We start from the raw sequence: 17,758 nt of genomic DNA, 5'->3' as shown, positions 1-17,758 counted from the left end.
GTTCTTGCTGGCCCTGGGATTTGGGAAGTGTGAATTAAGCCCCCACCGCTTCACGCGATACAAAACGGGGGGGGAGTTTTGGGGTACTGCTGCCCACCCCACCCCACCCCCCAACTAGCCGATTGGCGACGATGGGAGCGCTAAACCGAGATATCTGCGGGAGGGCTTAGCTGAGCCCCCCTGATTTGCTCCAGACACTAAATTGGGTCGGTCTGGTTTGAACCCAGATCTTCTGCAGTCCGGCTTGGGGCGGGGCGAGGCGGCAGCGGTGCCAACTGCCGGGCGGATCGTCCGGCCGGGACCCTCCGGTTGGGGCTCAGCCTGGTCTTGTTCCCCTGGGAGGGTGGGGGGCTGCATTCCTTCCCGTGTGCCCCTCCTTCCCTTCTCTGCGCAGCCCGGAGGGGGGTCTCTCCCTCTGGACGCCCCCCCGCCACGCGGCTGCAACCGGAGAGGCTCCGGCCGTCTTTGGCTGCCCTTCCTGGGACAGCTGGCCGGGCGGAAATACTTTCGGCAACTGGATAATCGCCCCCCCCCCCATACTGCCCGAGAACTCGACCCGACCCTTCCCCGGCATTTCTGGAGCCGCGTCTCTGAGGCCAGCAGGCAGCGCTCGGGTCGGCGGGCGAAGGGACGCCATGCTCGGGGTGGGGGTGGTCCTCGGGGGTCTCCTCTGGATGCTGGCCGTCTCAGGTAGGCCTCGGGGGAGGGGGCTGAGAGCCGGGGGACCCCCACCCCCCACATACACACCCGTCTTTGAACTCGAGTTTCTCCCCAGATTGTGGAAGGTTGGACCTGTGCGCCCTCCGGGCGCAGCAAGAGCAGCCCGTCTCCCCACCTCCTCTTCCCCCCCCCTCAGCAGCCCCCCCCCCTTCTCTCCCCTCTGCAGCCGCGGGGGCTTCCGAAGTCGAGGGGCGCCTGAGAACGCGGCTCTTCCGGAACTACTACGCCACCGTCCTGCCGATCCGCCGCGTCTCCCACAAGGTCCCGGTGAGGGTGGGCATGTCCCTCTCGCAGCTGATCAGCTTAGTAAGTGGGGGGGCAGGGCGGCACGGGGGGGGGAGCCCCGGACTTGACCCACCCCGAGCCCCGACTCGCTTCGTCCTCGGCCCCGCTGCGAAGCAACCGGGAATGCCCAATGCAGAATAGCTGGGCTGGAAGCGGCACCTTGGAGGTCTTCTAGTCTAACCCCCTGCTCGAGGGGGGAGATCCTGTACCATTCCCGACAAATGGCTCTTTGGATGATTCAGCAGCCTCTGGAGGACCCCTGGCTCCCACCCCGCCACTCCAAACGCGGCCAATAGGGAGCGGCTGGGGAGGATGGGGCGTGGAGTGCCATCGTTCTTCCTCCTGAGTATATGAGGTCGCCTGGGGGTCTTTTGGGCACGGCCAGGCTTCTCTGTCCCCCCCTTGGGTGCGAGCCATGGGCTGAGCCCCCCACCCCCCAAATATGTAAGACATATGTTGAGGTTTGCACACCTAATGCCGGCCGTTCAACAGGCCAACGGAAGCTGCAACAGCTGAGATGGCGGCTATTAATAACTCATCGTCCATTGCCCATCTTGCCTGGAGCTGGCGTTCCCTCACGCCTGGTGGGAACTGGGGTGTTTTAGGAACTGTGGGACAGTTAGAGGGCTTGTCCCCCTGGTCTCTGAGAAGGGGACAGGATACCAGCTGATCCACTTTGAGGATGGGGAGGGCTGGGATCGAGGTTTTTTTTAATCCCATTTATATTTATTTATTTATTTATTGATGGGATTTATATCCCGCCCTATCTCCTGAAGGACTCAGGGCGGCTCACAATAAAACATATAATAAGTACATAAATCAAGATAAAATGAAAATTGAGAACATCAGTGCAATAAAAAATTAGAGAATTTTAAAATGAATTAAAAATACTAAATATAAATTAATTAAAATGCCTGTCAGTCTAGGTCAGCTTGGTGGAACAGGTGTGTTTTGAGGCCGCGGCGAAAGGATTGGAGGTTTTGGGCTATCCGAAGCTCAGGGGGGAGCTGATTCCATAGGGTTGGTGCTCCCACAGAGAAGGCCCTCCCCCTGGGGGTCGCCAGCCGACATTGCCTAGCTGACGGTACCCTGAGGAGGCCTTCTCTGTGTGAGCGTACTGGACGATGGGAATTTGTTCCCGGCAGCAGATGGTCCTGCAAGTATCCCGGGCCTAAGCCATGTAGGGCTTTAAAGGTAAGTACCAGCACCTTAAATCTCACCCGGAGGGCAACTGGTAGCCAATGCAGCTCACGCAGGAGGGGTGTAATATGGGAGTATCGGGAAGCTCCCATCACAACCCGTGCAGCTGCATTCTGCACCAGCTGAAGCCTCCGGGTGGTCTTCAAGGGCAGCCCCATGTAGAGAGCATTACAGTAATCAATACGGGAGGTAACGAGTGCGTGGGTGACTGTACGTAGGGCATCTCGGTCCAAAAAGGGGCGCAATCGGTATATAAGACGAATCTGGGCAAATGCCCCCCTAGCCACGGTTCCAATGTGATCTTCAAAACTGAGTCGTGAATCTAGGAGGACGCCCAGATTGCGTGCTTTATCAATGGGAGGTAACATCTCTCCTCCTATAGTCAGAGATGGAACCTCTTGGACTAAACGAGATGACGGTATGTACAGCCACTCAGTCTTGGCCGGGTTGAGTCGAAGCCTGTTTTCTCCCATCCAAATCTGTACCGCTTCCAGACAACGGGACATCACATCAAGGGCATCACTGGGTTGGTTCGGGGTGGAGATGAATAGCTGGGTATCATCAGCATATTGATGATATTTCACCCCGAAGCTACGGATGATCTCTCCCAGCGGCTTCATATAGATGTTGAACAGGAGGGGCGAGAGCACCGAACCCTGAGGCACTCCACAATTAAGAGGCCTAGGGCTTGACCTCTGCCCTCCTGCCAACACCGTCTGCCAGGGACACGGGTCCAACAAACATGTGGCGGCACTTAGTTTCCCCATGATCTTGTCCACTTCATCCGGAGTCACAGGATCGAACTCTTCCCAGATGTACTTGGCCAACTTCATCGATTTCCTCTCGTTAGATACTGCCCAGTCAGAGTCCAGACCAGCCCGAATCTGAGCAATTTTGTCCACCAGATATTTACTAAATTCCTCAGCCCGTCCATGTAGGGGGTCCTCTCCCGTCTCTTGACTTAAAAGGGAGCGGACCACTCTAAATAGGGCGGCCGGGCGATTATCTGCGGACGCAATGAGGGTGGTGAAGTAGGCGCGCTTTGCCACCCTCATTGCCACAAGATAGGATCTAGAAAAGGATCTTAACTGTGTTGTTAACTGTGTTGTGTTGTGTTGTGTTGTGCTGCCCTTCTCCGAAGACTCAGGGCGGCTTGCAATCTAGGAAGCACAAACCAATGTGCTTAGCAATAGCCTTCATTCTATGTATATGCCTGCTTAGTAGGGCTTTCACACACACACACCAAGCGGCATTATTACAAAGTCAGCTTAATTGCCCCCAACAATCTGGGTCCTCATTTTACCTACCTGGGAAGGATGGGAGGCTGAGTCAACCTTGAGCCTGGTGGGACTCGAACCTGCACTAACTGGAGGCAGCTGGTGTTACTTAAGGAGGCATTAGCCCACTGCTCCACCAAGGCTCCAGGCAACTCTGTGTCCATTTGCTGGATCGGCCGATCTTACTTCCTGACCATTGGAAGGATGAAAGCCCGTTTGGGCCATTGATTGAAGCACAAAGCTAAAAACCAGGCAACAGAGAGTTCTAGTCCTGCCTTAAGCATGAAAGCCGACTAGGTGACTTTGAGACAACCACCAGGAGATAGTGAGTTCTAGTCCCACCTTAAGCATGAAAGCTGACTAGGTGACTTTGAGCCAATCACCAGGAGACGGTGAGTTCTAGTCCCGCTTTAAGCATGAAAGCTGACTAGGTGACTTTGGGCCAATCATCAGGAGACGGTGAGTTCTAGTCCCGCCTTAAGCATGAAAGCCGACTAGGTGACTTTGGGCCAATCACCAGGAGACGGTGAGTTCTATTCCCGCCTTAAGCATGAAAGCCGACTAGGTGACTTTGGGCCAATCACCAGGAGACGGTGAGTTCTAGTACCGCCTTAAGCATGAAAGCCGACTAGGTGACTTTGGGCCAATCACCAGGAGATGGTGGGTTCTAGGCCCGCCTTAAGCATGAAAGCCGACTAGGTGACTTTGGGCCAATCACCAGGAGACGGTGAGTTCTAGTACCGCCTTAAGCATGAAAGCCGACTAGGTGACTTTGGACCAATCACCAGGAGAAGGTGAGTTCTAGTCTTGCCTTAGGCACAAAAGCCAGCTGGGTCATTTGGGGGCTACGATAGGGTAGGGTAGGGTAGGATAGGATAGGACAGGGCAGGAGAGAACAGGGGAGGAGAGGAGAGGAGAGGAGAGGAGAGGAGAGGAGAGGAAATCTCCAGGCTACTTATGCTTGTTTGGAGGGCTCCCCGAGGTCATCTAGTCAACCCCCCCTGCTCAGTGCTGGGTTCCAGATGAAGGCCTGGAGTCCAGCCTTTGCATGAACCCATCCGCCACAGAAGCGGGTCCAGCCCCTCCTCCCTCAATCACTGCCTCTTCCTGGGAGGAAGTTTTTCCTTTTTTTGGAGTGTTGAAAGTCCCAGCAATATGGGGGCTCTGGAAAGGACCCAAATGGACACCAGGCATCTTTGTCTTCTTTTCAGAATGAGAAGGATGAAGAGCTGACCACAAAGGTCTACATGGATCAGGTGAGTAAAATAAATAAATAAGCAGACCGCACATCTCGACTTTTTTGCCCTCCGCGGACAATTGCTGCCTCTGCCATAGTCTTAGACAAGCAAGGATACTTTTCTCGAACTTTCTTGATTGCAGAGGATCGAACAGGAGGAGAAATTTGAAGCTGGAGTAGAAGGAAGAGCAGCTATTTGGGGGGGGGAGGAGGAAGACAGGGGTTCAAGGACAGCTGTAGAGAGATTGTGGGGAGGGTCTCTGGGCCCCTAGTAAGAGGGATGTTGCCTATAACAGCTATGAAGCTCAGCGCTCCTGGGCAGTTGACCTCATCAATGCGGCTCCATCTGGGTTGCCAAAAAGTGAAGGTATCCAGAGAAACCATTTCTGCCTATTACCTCCTTCCTGAAGTCTGACACTGTGCCATATACAGGTAGTCCTCGCCTTACGTCCACAAGTGAGCCCAAAATTTCTGTTGCCAAGCGAGACATTTGTCAAGTGAATTTTGATCCATTTTATGATTTTTCTTCCCACCCTTGTTAAGTGAATCATTGCAGCTGTTAAGTTAGTAATGTGGTCGTTAAGTGAATCTGGCTTCCCCATTGACCTTGCTTGTCAGAAGGTCAAAAAAAGGGGATCACCTGACCCCAGGATGCTGCGACCATCGTAAATACGAGGCAGTTGCCAAGCGTCTGAATTTTGATCATGTGACCATGGGGATGCTGTGACGGTTGCAAGTATGAACAACGGTTGTAAGTCACTTTTGTTTGGTGCCGTTGTCACTTTGGATGGTCACTAAATGATCTGTAGAAAGTCGAGGACTGCCTGTACCTTAACATCATTTTTTAACTTACCGGCTGGCCTGTTATTTTTCCTCTTTTCTGCTTGATTATTCCATCACCTTCCTTGCCCGGCTTTCCTTGTCCGTCTCAGGAATGGATCGACTACCGGCTCACCTGGGATCCGGCCGAATTTGAGGGAATCACATCTATCCTACTTGATGCAGACAAAGTGTGGCTCCCGGATATCGTTCTCATGAACAAGTGAGCCTTCATGAGTACTAGCATCTTGATGCTGGCCTCGTCGATAACTGTTAGGGTGGGATGGGATGTTGGAGCTGACAGGAGCCTCCCCTTTGCTTTTTGATTTGACACTTGGGGAGGGGCGGGAAGGACAGAGGCAAGAGACAGAAAAGAATAACCACCAGTGTCAGACCTGCCCCAATTCAGTCCTTTAGAAAAGAAAGATCCTCGACTCCCATTGGGTTGAAGCAAAGGGTTCTTTTATTAAGGATCTTGGCTACAAAATGGCTGCAATACTCCGATGAACGATTTCGAGCATCCATTTTTCTGTAGAAAGTCGAAGCAGTTTTGTGTTTCTGACCACAACAATGATGGCGTCTTTCTTCTCTTTTCCCTCCAGTAATGACGGCGTCTTCGAAATCGCTCTCAGCGTGAATGTCCTTGTGCACTACAACGGGAGGGTCCAGTGGCAGCCCCCGGCCCTTTATCGGAGCAGCTGCAGCATCCAGGTTAGACTCCGCCCCCAGCCCTTGCCTCTCTGCCCGCGATGGGCTTTGTAGTTCGGCCTACCATGGGAATGGGTGATATTAAGGCAGGGGTCCTCAAACCTGGCCCTTTTATGACTTGTGGACTTCAACTCCCAGAATTCCTCAGGACTGAACTGCTGACAGTGAACAAAGTTAGCCTGCAATACAGGAGTCCTCAACTTATGAACACAAATTTATGCTGTTAAGTGAGAAATTTGTTAAGTGAGTTTTGCCCCATTTTATGACTTTTCTTGCCACATTTGTTAAGTGAATCACTGAAGTTGTTAAGTGAGCCACACAGTCATAAAGTGAATCTGCCTTTCCCCTTTGACTTTGCTTATCAGAAAGTCACAAAAGGGGATCGCATGACTCTGGAACACGGCAACCATCATAAATATGAATCAGGTGCCAAGGGTCTGAATTTTATTCACCTGGCCATGCGGATGCTGCAACGGTCATAAGCCTGAAAAATGGTCATAAGTCACCTTTTCAGTGCCGTTGCAACTTTGAACAGTCACTAAATAAATGGTTGTGAGTCAGTGACTGCCTGTCCTGTATTTTAACCCCTGCGCCACCATGGCTCTTAACAACCTCCTTACTTAGCAATGGAAATTGCGGTCCCAATTGTCGTAAGTTGAGGACTACTTGTGTTTCATAAAGGAAGATGTGGTTAATGGACTACGCCAAGGTGGCATATACTTCCTGGGTTTTTTTCCCCTGTTGTTTTTTGTTTTTTTTGTGGCATTGCAGGTGTCCTACTTCCCGTTCGATTGGCAAAACTGCACAATGGTGTTCCGCTCGTACACGTACGACGCTTCGGAACTCACCCTTCTGCACCCCATCAACGGGAGCGGGCAGGAGGTGAAGGAGATCTTAATATACGAGAACACATTTATTGGTGAGGAAAATACGCTGAGAGGCGGGGATGCTTGCCTGTTTGCAGCGCAGACTCAAGTACGTGATAGAAATCCATGGTCCTCGGGTGTGTCCCACGAACCCCGTACACCAGCTTTGTTCAATTAACCAAGGAAGGGTTTTCATGGGAACCCCATCCTCAGTTCGCAGTCAATGCAATTTTGCTTCGTTTTCATTCCTTACAACGTCTCCCTCGAAGGACGAGTGTCCAGAGGGACAGTACAGTAATGATGACAATGATGTTATCCATTCTGCCGTGTCCATACTGTTGGTGATTCTCAGGGCCAGGGGGTCTCTCCCCGTCTTCTGATCTTGCACTGCTTCTTTTGAATTGTTCTATGCTCTAGCTTAGAGGTCCCCAACCTCTTGGGCAGCAGGGACCAGTGCCGTGAGAAAGGTGTTTCCTCAGACGAGACGGGGTGTGGTTTTGCGTACTGCCTGCATCCCACAGATGGGGCTTTGCTTGTTTGCTGGCATGCCACGGCCTGGTACTGGTTCATGGATAGGGGGTTGGGGACCCCTACTCTAGCTGTTGTCAGCTTTGATAATGACAGTATTCTTGGATGGTCTGGTTTCCTTTCCCCACTAACTCTTCCAAACATACAGTGGTTGGTACCTCGGTACTCATCCTTAATTGATTCCGGACGGCCTGATACGTACCAAAAACGGTGAGCACCAAGCAAATTTTTCCCATAAGGAATAATGTAGTGAGTCGCAAGGTAGCCGACACCAAGTTCTAGCTTTTGCGTTGGGTACCAAACAAACAATGAGTAGCGGGACAAAATTTTCACGTCAAAATGCACTGAGTACCAAATTCGACAAATTTCAAAACAGTTGAGTACCAAGGTACCACTATAAATGCTTCTTCCAGCGATTTCCCCCACACAACATAGCCAAAGTAAGCGAGATGCAGTTTTTGTGATTTTTGCCTTGCCTGGTGTTACGCACTCCAATGTTTGCTTGTTAGTCACCTTTGCCGTCCAAGCGATACATAGGAGTTGTCTCCAGATCTGCGAGGTCTATTTAAAAAAAAAGGGACAGGCTTCAATTGCACAGTGGCGGCTGCCATCTTGACTGTTTTGATCTCCCGGCCTCAAATCAATGTCCATATTGTCTCTTAAGCCATCCTCAAAAAGATCTAGAGCAGGGCGGCCTTCTATCCTGGGTCAAACGAATTCAGGATTTACCCACAAAATCCTCCATTCTGCTCAGACTATCTCCCCTCCGAAGTCCCCGGCTCTGCTCAGCTCCATCTCTTGGGGCCCTTCCTCAGTCTGCTCAAAGAACAAGGGGGCTTCTCGGCCGAGGGGAAACCCCCCACCCAACTGGAGGAGACGTATGGGGTCAAGAGCCTTCCTTTCAGATGTCTCCCCTCCTTTCTTTCCCCAGACAACGGGCAGTGGGAGATCCATCACAAACCGTCCCGCAAAAACACTCATCCGAAGGATCCGCTTTACGAGGATATCACTTTCTACCTCATCATCCGTCGCAAACCGCTCTTCTATCTCATCAACGTCATCATTCCTTGTATCTTGATCACCATCCTGGCCATCTTCGTGTTTTATCTCCCGCCGGATGCTGGTGAGCTGGCTGCGAGCGAACTCCGGTGTTTTCCGTGGCAGCGCACAGGGGTTAGGCTAGGACAGGGATAGATAACCTCGGCTCTTTTATGACTCGTGGACTTCAACTCAGCATAGCTGACTCAGGAATTCTGGGATTTGGTCCATGAGTCGTAAAAGAGCCGAGGTTGCCTACCCCTGGGCTAGGACAACTCGACGCGGGACAAGAATTACACCATTATCGAAGAAATGGTGGAATAGAAACGTTAAGGAAAAGACGGGAGGACAAAAATGAAATACGGATGGCAGAAAATAAAATAATATTTTAAACAATTAAATTGAATTGTCAAATTGTCCTACAGCGAGTTGGGCGTGATGAGTGGTCCACGGCAAATTGACCGTGGCAAGATGGCCACGGTGAGTTGGGGGGTGCATCTTCCCTTTGAGCTTGTCCGCTTGAAATGGCAAGAGATCATTTCCTTCCTGGTACCCTAAATCCCCCCACCCAAAACCACCCCTTTCTACGGCTGGGAACTTCTTCCGCAACCGCGGAGAGGCTGCGGAGCCCCAGCAGTCGAAATTTTGTGGTTAGGTCTGGGGAGGCTTCTCCATGGGGGGGCGTCCTCCCAGGCGCCCCAAAGTAGAGCTGGTCCTCTTTTAGGGAGAGGGAGGGGGGGGCAGTGCTTGTGAAGAGTTGCTGAAGGGAAACCATTGAATTCCTAAACGGCTGTCCTTCTTCGTCTCCTCATTCTACCTTCTCAAGGTGAAAGGCCATCTAGGTGCACCAGACTTTATGGGAATGGTTATGTCCTTGGCCCCCAGTTCCTGCCCCCACCCCTGGATCCCATGAGGAGGACAAAAGGAAGCTATCCTTAATTTGCCCCCTCCCAACACTTCCTAGTGAGATCAGAGTGGGACGTGTCCTGTGAGTTGAATCCATGACTTATTCTCCAAAGCGCCTATTCTATTATTATTATTATTTCATTCTATTATTCCATTCCATCCCATCCCATCCCATCCCATAATTCTATTCTATTCTATTCTGTATTTTTTTTAATCCCATTTATATCCCGCCCTTCTCCGAAGACTTAGGGCGGCTTACAATTTAAAGCACAAATCAATGTGCTTAGCAATAGCCTTCATTCTATGTATATGCCTGCTTATTAGGGCTTTCGCCCCCACCCCCAAGCAGCATTATTACAAAGTCAGCTTAATTGCCCCCAATAATCTGGGTCCTCATTTTACCTACCTGGGAAGGATGGAAGGCTGAGTCAACCTCGAGCCTGGTGGGACTCGAACCTGCACTAATTGGAGGCAGCTGGTGTTACTTAAGGAGGCATTAGCCCACTGCTCCACCAAGGCTCTTACTATTCTATTCTATTCTATTCTATTCTATTCTATTCTATTCTATTCTATTCTATTCTATTCTATTCTATTCTATTCTATTCTATTCTATTCTATTCTATTCTATTCTACAGTATTCTATTCTATTCTATTCTATTCTATTCTATTCTATTCTATTCTATTCTTATTTTAATTCTATTCTATTCTATTCTATTCTATTCTATTCTATTCTGTATTTTATTATTCTATTCTATTCTATTCTGTATTTTATTATTCTATTCTATTCTGTATTTTATTATTCTATTCTATTCTATTCTGTATTTTATTATTCTATTCTATTCTATTCTATTCTATTCTATTCTATTCTATATTTTATTATTCTATTCTATTCTATTCTATTCTATTCTATTCTATTCTATTCTATTCTATTCTATTCTATTCTATTCTATTCTATTCTATTCTATTCTATTCTATTCTATTCTTTGCCCAGGTTCGCCTGGTGCGCCAGTTGCGGCCCTATCTGGACTGAGATGCCCTACGTACAGTCACTCATACGCTCGTGACCTGTTGGATAGACTACTGCAATGCTCTCTACATGGGGCTGCCCTTGAGGACCACTCGGAGGCTTCAACTGGTGCAGAATGCGGCCGCGCGAGTTGTGATGGGGGTCTCCCGATACTCCCATGTAACACCTCTCCTCCGTGAGCTGCATTGGCTCCCGGTTGCCCTCCGGGTGAGATTCAAGGTGCTGGTGATGACCTACAAAGCCCTAAATGACATGGGTCCAGATTATTTACGGGAGCACCTTCTGCCAGCGTCAACTTCTCATCATCCTGTGCGCTCCCACAGAGAGGGTCTCGTCAGGGTGCCGTTGGTCAGGGAGTGCCGGCTGGCAGCCCCCAGGGGGAGAGCATTCTCTGTGGGCGCGCCTGCCCTTTGGAATCAACTGCCTGTTGAGCTCCGGACGGCTCCCGACCTTCGCTCTTTTCGCCGCGACCTGAAAACCTGGTTATTTGAGCTTGCCGGCCTGGACTGAGGGATTGGGATTTTAAATTTTAGAATTTGATTTACTTGGTTTGGGACTAAATTTAATTTAATTTATTTTTAACTTTGTATGCCATGTTTTAATTGCCCTGTACACTGCCCCGAGTCCTTTGGGAGAAGGGCGGTATATTTTTATTTTATTTTTTATTTTAATTCCATTTATATCCCGCCCTTCTCTGAAGACTCAGGGTGGCTTACAAGCTTAGCAGTAGCTAAATCTAATAAAATAAATAAATAAATAAATAAATAAGTAAATAAATAAATAAATTTATAAATAAATAAATAAATTCTATTCTATTCTATTCTATTCTATTCTATTCTATTCTGTATTTTATTATTCTATTCTATTCTGTATCTTATTCTGTATCTTATTCTATTCTATTCTATTCTATTCTATTCTATTCTATTCTATTCTATTCCATTCCATTCCATTCCATTCCATTCCATTCCATTCCATTCCATTCCATTCCATTCTTTTCATTATTCTGGTGAGGTCAAAGTGGGTCATCTCCTGTGAATTGAACCCAGGACTTCAGAGGGGGGTCCCTGCAGTTTGGTTCTCCTTCAGGGGGACTTCAGGGCAAGCCCATTTTTCTTCTGCCTGCGCCGACTTCTGGGGAGGGTTCAGGCTGAGCCGCACCTGTCTGACTTCTCTTTCTCCTTGAACCAGGTGAGAAGATGACTCTCTCCATCTTCGCCCTCCTCACCCTCACCGTCTTCTTGCTCCTGTTGGCCAAGAAGGTCCCCGAGACGTCCCTGGCGGTGCCCATCATCATCAAGTACCTGATGTTCACCATGATCTTGGTCACTTTCTCCGTCATCCTCAGCGTGGTGGTGCTCAACATTCACCATCGCTCACCCAATTCCTACAAAATGCCCTTCTGGGTGAGGCAGGTAAAGTGGGCGAGAAGGTCATCCTGGAAGGTCTTTAGTGCAATCTGAGCTGGGCAGTTTCCTTGCAGACGTTTCATGGCCCAACTAAACAACATCACCAGTGTGATGATCATCAATGAACATTAACCAGCACTGAAGATGTTCCCTCGTTGGGTCATGAAATGTCTGCAAGAAAACCACCCAGCTCAGACACCCCCCAGGCCCCCCCAGTCGTCGTCGTCCTCCTTCTCCTCCTCCTCTTCTATGATGTTCCCTAGTTTGGGTCATGAAACGTCTGCAAGAAAACCACCAAGCTCAGAGAACACCAAGGACGCCAGATTTGAATCCCGATCCACAAATATTCTCTCTATTAGTAGCTTAATACTTATTATCTCCGCTGCCCATATGGTCCTCTGGCCTCCATTTGACTGATGGGTCGATCCCATGGAGTTAGCCTCTAGTGCAGGGGTCCTCAAACTTAGACACTTTAAGACTTGTGGACTTTTTTCCCCCCACCTATCCCTTAAAGTGGAGAGATTGGAGAGGAAGGGATTATAAGAGAGTAAGCAGGGCCACAGTGAGTATGCTGGCTGGGGAATTCTGGGAATTGAAGTCTGCAGGTCTTAAAGTGGCCAAGGTTGGAGACCCCTGCCCTGTGTCATGTCCTCCCCTGTCCCAGCTCCCTCCTCTATGAAAGGGGCTGGCTGGGGAATTCTGGGAGCTGAGGTCCACCAGTCTTAAAGAGGCCAGGTTTGAGGACCCCTGCTCTAGTGGGATCCAGTGCGCACCTCCGAGGAGAGCCGGAGAGCCATTGCTCCTCAACCGATTCCCTCTCTGGCATCGGCGAGAGATCCGCCGTGAGTCGGATCTGGGTGTCCTGGGAGGGCGGTGGCACGTGTGATGCCTGAGCCAGGACAGTGCTGCAGCTGCCGAAACAGCCAAGGCGATCTTGGGGGGCATCGACGGAGGTAGAAGATCAGGATTGAGGGTTGCATGGGGGGCAAACAGGCTGCAACCACGAAGCGGAAGCTCTGCTTTTTTTTAATGTCTGTCGCATCCGCCATTTTGACTGTTTGCGCTCCATTTCCTCTATTCTACCTTTTGTGATTTCCCCCCATTTATCCCACTTTTTTTTAAAAAAAAATTTTATATGGGTCGTCCTCAGCTTACGACCGCAATGGACCCCAAAATTTCAGTTTTCACGTGAGACCTTTGTTAAGTGAGTTTCGCCCCATTTTACGACCTTTTTCGCCACAGCTGTTAAGCGGATCGCTGTGGCCGTTAAGCGAGTAACGTGGCCGTTAAGGGAACCCGGCTTCCCCCATCGACTTTGCTTGTCTGAAGATTGCGAAAGGGGATTGCATGACACCCTCCCACCGGGCGGCTGCGACCGTTGTAAATACGAGACGGTTGCCAAGTGGCTGAATTTTGATCACCGTTGTAAGTGTGAGAAATGGCCAGGGATCACATTTTTCAATCTCGTCGTAACTTTGAACGGTCAGTAAAAGGAGCCGTCGTACGTGGAGGACTCCCTGTATTAACATTTAAAAAAAAAAAAACACAACTTTGCACCATGCAAATTGTGATATTTTAAAGCCCTGCTTTGTACCTGGACAGTTTTGGAGGTCAGGTGAAAAAGCGGAGAGACAGAGAGACCTTCTCGTCTTCCTCCTCCAGGTGTTTATCCACAAGCTGCCCCCCTATCTGCGTCTGCGGCGACCGAAGCTGGAGACCCCCCTCCAGGCGCCCCCTCCGCCCCCCCGGAAGACCTCAGTGAAGGGCTGCCACCACGCCAATGAGTACTTCATTCGGACCCCCGCCTACGACTTCTCCAAGCCCAGCAGGTGCCGGGGGGGGGGGGTTGGTGCAGGAAAGGAATCTGGAGGGAGGGTGGGGAAAGGAGAAAGCGGAGGGAGGGAGGGGGAGGGAGGGGGAAGGAGAGAGAGAAGGGAGGGAGGGGGAGGGGGAGAGGAAGGCAGGGAAGGAAGCAGGGAGGGAGGGAGGGGAAAGGAGAAAGGGGAGGGAGGGAGGGAGGGAGGGGGAGGGAGGGGGAAGGAGAGAGAGAAGGGAGGAAAGAGTGAGGGAGGGGGAGGGGGGAGGGGAGAGGAAGGCAGGGAAGGAAGCAGGGAGGGAGGGGAAAGGAGAAAGGGGAGGGAGGGAGGGAGGGAGGGGGAGGGAGGGGGAAGGAGAGAGAGAAGGGAGGAAAGAGTGAGGGAGGGGGATGGGGAGGGGAGAGGAAGGCAGGGAAGGAAGCAGGGAGGGAGGGGAAAGGAGAAAGGGGAGGGAGGGAGGGAGAGAGGGGGAGGGAGGGGGAAGGAGAGAGGAAGGCAGGGAAGGAAGGAGGGAAGGAGGGAGGGAGCCGGGGAGAGAAAAGGAAAGGGAGGAGGAGGAGGAGGAGGAAGAGAGGAAGGGAGGGAAGAAAGAAGAGAGGGACGAGGAAGGGAAGGAGGAACTGAGAGAGGAAGGAGGTGGAAGGGAACGAGAGACGGGGGAAGGAGGAATAATTTGGGGTATTTCCCAAAATGGAAGTTGTGCTCACATCGAAAGCGCCTCCCGCTTCCAGCCCTATTTCGAACGGCCTCTTTGCCCTCCTGCGCCTCTGGGGAAGGCCACTTTGTGTTGGGTAGTTGGGAAGGTAGAAAAGCCAGCCGGGGAGGCCGAGTCTTCCGGGGATATTTTTCTGGGGCGCAAAGCAGGCGGCGGACTGGGTTCCTCTCACCCCGCCCCTGCTGGCTGGGGAATTCTGGGAATTTATTTTAAAGCCATGGGGCCGGTTGTGCGGAAGGAGCCCCTCCCCCCTTCAAGCCCCCTCCTCCCCTCCAAGGTTCCAGCCAGAGGCCTTCTCCACGGACCTGCAACGGTTCATTGACGGCCCCAGCCATAGCCTGGCCCTCCCCCCCGAGCTGAAGTCGGCCGTGGACGCCGTCCTGTACGTCGCCCGGCAGCTGCAGGAGCAGGAAGACTACGATGCGGTGAGTTGGGGAGGGAGGGACCGTGGGTAGAAAAGTCTTCATCAGGATCCAGGCCAAGCCGGGAACAATCAAAATGGAGACCGCTTCAGAAAGAAGGTCGCAGTTTATCGGAGAGCAGAGCCGGACAAACTCTGGGGGGGGGGGAAAGAGCACGTAATATTAGGGAGTGGGGTTTTATACCTTCTTGGGCTTTTCTTTCGAGTTGTTTCCCCGGCGTGAACTTTGACCTGAGTCTGCCTTTCTGCTATTCTGATGGGGGTGGGTTAATCCTATTATGTCCCCAAGGTCAGATCCTGCTTTCCTGGGGGGTGGGGGGGGTGGCTGATGAGTGTTGGATTTTTTTTTGGTGTGAGGGATTGTTGTTTCTAGGGGTCTTTGTCTTTCTAATCCCATCAGCGCCGAGCTTCCTGACTCCAGTCTTTCTGACAGGATTATCACATCTGCATTTCTGCAGACCTGGTTTCTGTTTGGGGCAGGGAGAATTGGGGGGAGGGGGGTTGGTTTCTGCCGTTAAGATCCTTTGGGGAAATATCATATTCTGCCTTTTTAATATTTCCCAAAATATTTCTTTCTCTGGATTCTTCCCACGGAAGGAAGGAAGGAAGGAAGGAAGGAAGGAAGGAAGGAAGGAAGGAAGGAAGGAAGGAAGGAAGGGAGGGAGGGAGGGAGGGAGGAAGGAAGGAAGAAGAGAAAAGGGAGGGAGGGAGGGAGGGAGAAAGAAAGGAAGAAGAGAAAAGGGAGGGAGGGAGGGAGGAAGGAAGGGAGAGAGGGAAGGAATTAAGGAAGGAGAAAAGGGAGGGAGGAGAAGGGAGGGAGGGAGGGAGGAAGGAAGGAGAGAAAAGGGAGGGAGGAAGGAAAGAGAGAAGGGAGAGAGGGAAGGAAGGAAGGAAAAAAGGGAGGGAGGAGGAGGGAGGGAAGGAGGAAGGAAGGAGAGTAAAGGGAGGGAGGGAGGGAGGGAGGGAGGGAGGGAGGAAGGAAGGAAGGAAGGAAGGAAGGAAGGAAGGAAGGAAGGAAGGAGCAAATCAACCCCCAGATCCTCTGAGGGTTCAAAAGCTCAAGGGTCCACCACCACTACGAGATCAACACCCTAACCCTTTTCATGGACAGGGTGGACTTTGATCTCGCCATGGTGGCCATCTTGACTTTTTTTGACACGCTCCCTGCTGAGGCCGCTTGCCCACACCAACCCCTTCGTAGCCTCCCTTGGGCTCCCATGTGTGGCGGAGGAGGTCTTTCCAAGCCCCCCCACCCACCCATCCATGGATGCCCCTCCCCCTCCCCCTCCAGCTGAAGGAAGACTGGGAATACGTGGCCCTGGTGGTGGACCGTCTCTTCTTCTGGACCTTCGTGGTCTTCACCTCCATCGGCACCCTCATCATCTTCCTGGACGCCAGCCTCCACCTGCCCCCGGAGAATCCTTTCCCCTGAGGAGAACCCCACCCATACACCCAGGGAAGGCACACACACACCGGCCAGCCAGAGAAGACAACCCAGAAGGAGGTGGAGATGCCTTCAAACCATCTTCATCCAGAACAGCTTCCCCAACATGGTGCTCTCTGAATAGGTTGGACTGGAACTTCCATTTCTGCCCCCGCCGGAGGGGGGCTTGAGGCCCATAGCGGTTGGAGTCCAAGGCACGTGGAGGACCCCGCCCGAGGAAGAGGTCAACTACTTTTCACCACAGAGTTTTGGGTTGCCACGGTGAAACCTGGAAAATTGCGCTCTGAATTTTGCTTTGGAACAGACAAGCTACAGCGAAGGTGGTTGTGGAGAGGCGCGATTTGTGTGCCACCCCCAATTTCCTCCTAAGCTCCCCTAAATTCCCTTCACCTGGACTTGTGCGTTCCAGAAGGGCAGGACTACACTTCCCATCCTCCTTGGCAAACCCAACCAGGATGTAAAGCTTCCTCCTTCCGCTATGTATTCAAGATGGACAGTGATTAACATTTACATGTTATTCATATGTAAGTGTGTAGGTCTACACCAGGGGTCTTCAAACTTGGCCCTTTTATGACTTGAGGACTTCAACTCCTAGAATTCCTCAGCCGGGCACGAATTCTGGGAGTTGAAGTCCACAAGTCATAAAACGGTCATAGTTCCCTCACGCTGGCTTAGGAATTCTGGGAGTTGAAGTCCACAAGTCCTAAAGGGGGCCATAGTTCCCTCACGCTGGCTGAGGAATTCTGGGAGTTGAAATCCACAGGTCATCAAAGGGTCATAGTTTCCTCACGCTGGCTGAGGAATTCTGGGAGTTGAAGTCCACAAGTCCTAAAAGGGCCATAGTTCCCTCAGGCTGGCTCAGGAATTCTGGGAGTTGAAGTCCACAGGTCATCAAAGGGTCATGGTTCCCTCATGCTGGCTGAGGAATTCTAGGAGTTGAAGTCAATGTCCTAAAAGGGCCAAGTTTGAAGACCCCGATCTATACATATGTTGTACATAGTATGTTTTAAATGTGTGTTATGTATGTGTACAGTTGGAGAGCAAGCGACTAAATTTTATTTTTAATGTGTGCCGTTGTGCCCACAGTAAAAAATGACAATAAAGATGATCTAATCTCATGTAACCAATTCTGCTTTTCTTTCATGAAAATTAGACCCTTTTTTTAAAAAAAAAAGGTACTACTTTTCTAAATTTAATATAATTACAGTGTCGAATGCAAATCCATCCTTTGGAGACTCATAAATTGTTCTGCTTTGTTCCAGCCACAGGGGGGGGGGGGTCCTTGACTTACCACAGTGGAGCCCAAAACCTCTCTTGCTAAGTTGTAAAGTGAGGTTTTGCCCC

General features: G+C 51.0%; 1 protein-coding gene across 1 annotated transcript; it reads left to right on the top strand.

Annotated features, from left to right (window-relative positions):
* The first annotated feature begins 566 nt into the window (after nucleotides 1-566).
* Nucleotides 567-17,168, top strand: CHRNB1 (cholinergic receptor nicotinic beta 1 subunit). Its single transcript, XM_083377719.1, has 11 exons — nucleotides 567-690; nucleotides 887-1,026; nucleotides 4,694-4,738; nucleotides 5,652-5,761; nucleotides 6,141-6,249; nucleotides 7,018-7,165; nucleotides 8,572-8,763; nucleotides 11,800-12,023; nucleotides 13,680-13,846; nucleotides 14,827-14,974; nucleotides 16,262-17,168. Exons 1-11 carry the CDS (start codon nucleotides 636-638, stop codon nucleotides 16,400-16,402), a joined length of 1,479 nt encoding a protein of 492 aa, XP_083233845.1. The 5' UTR covers nucleotides 567-635; the 3' UTR covers nucleotides 16,403-17,168.
* Nucleotides 17,169-17,758: the final 590 nt, after the last annotated feature.

Source organism: Vipera ursinii (assembly GCF_947247035.1).
Source record: "Vipera ursinii genome assembly, chromosome: Z".
Classification (NCBI taxonomy): Eukaryota; Metazoa; Chordata; class Lepidosauria; order Squamata; family Viperidae; genus Vipera; species Vipera ursinii.
Note: the sequence above shows the minus strand (reverse complement) of the source record. Positions and strands in the feature narration are given on the sequence as shown.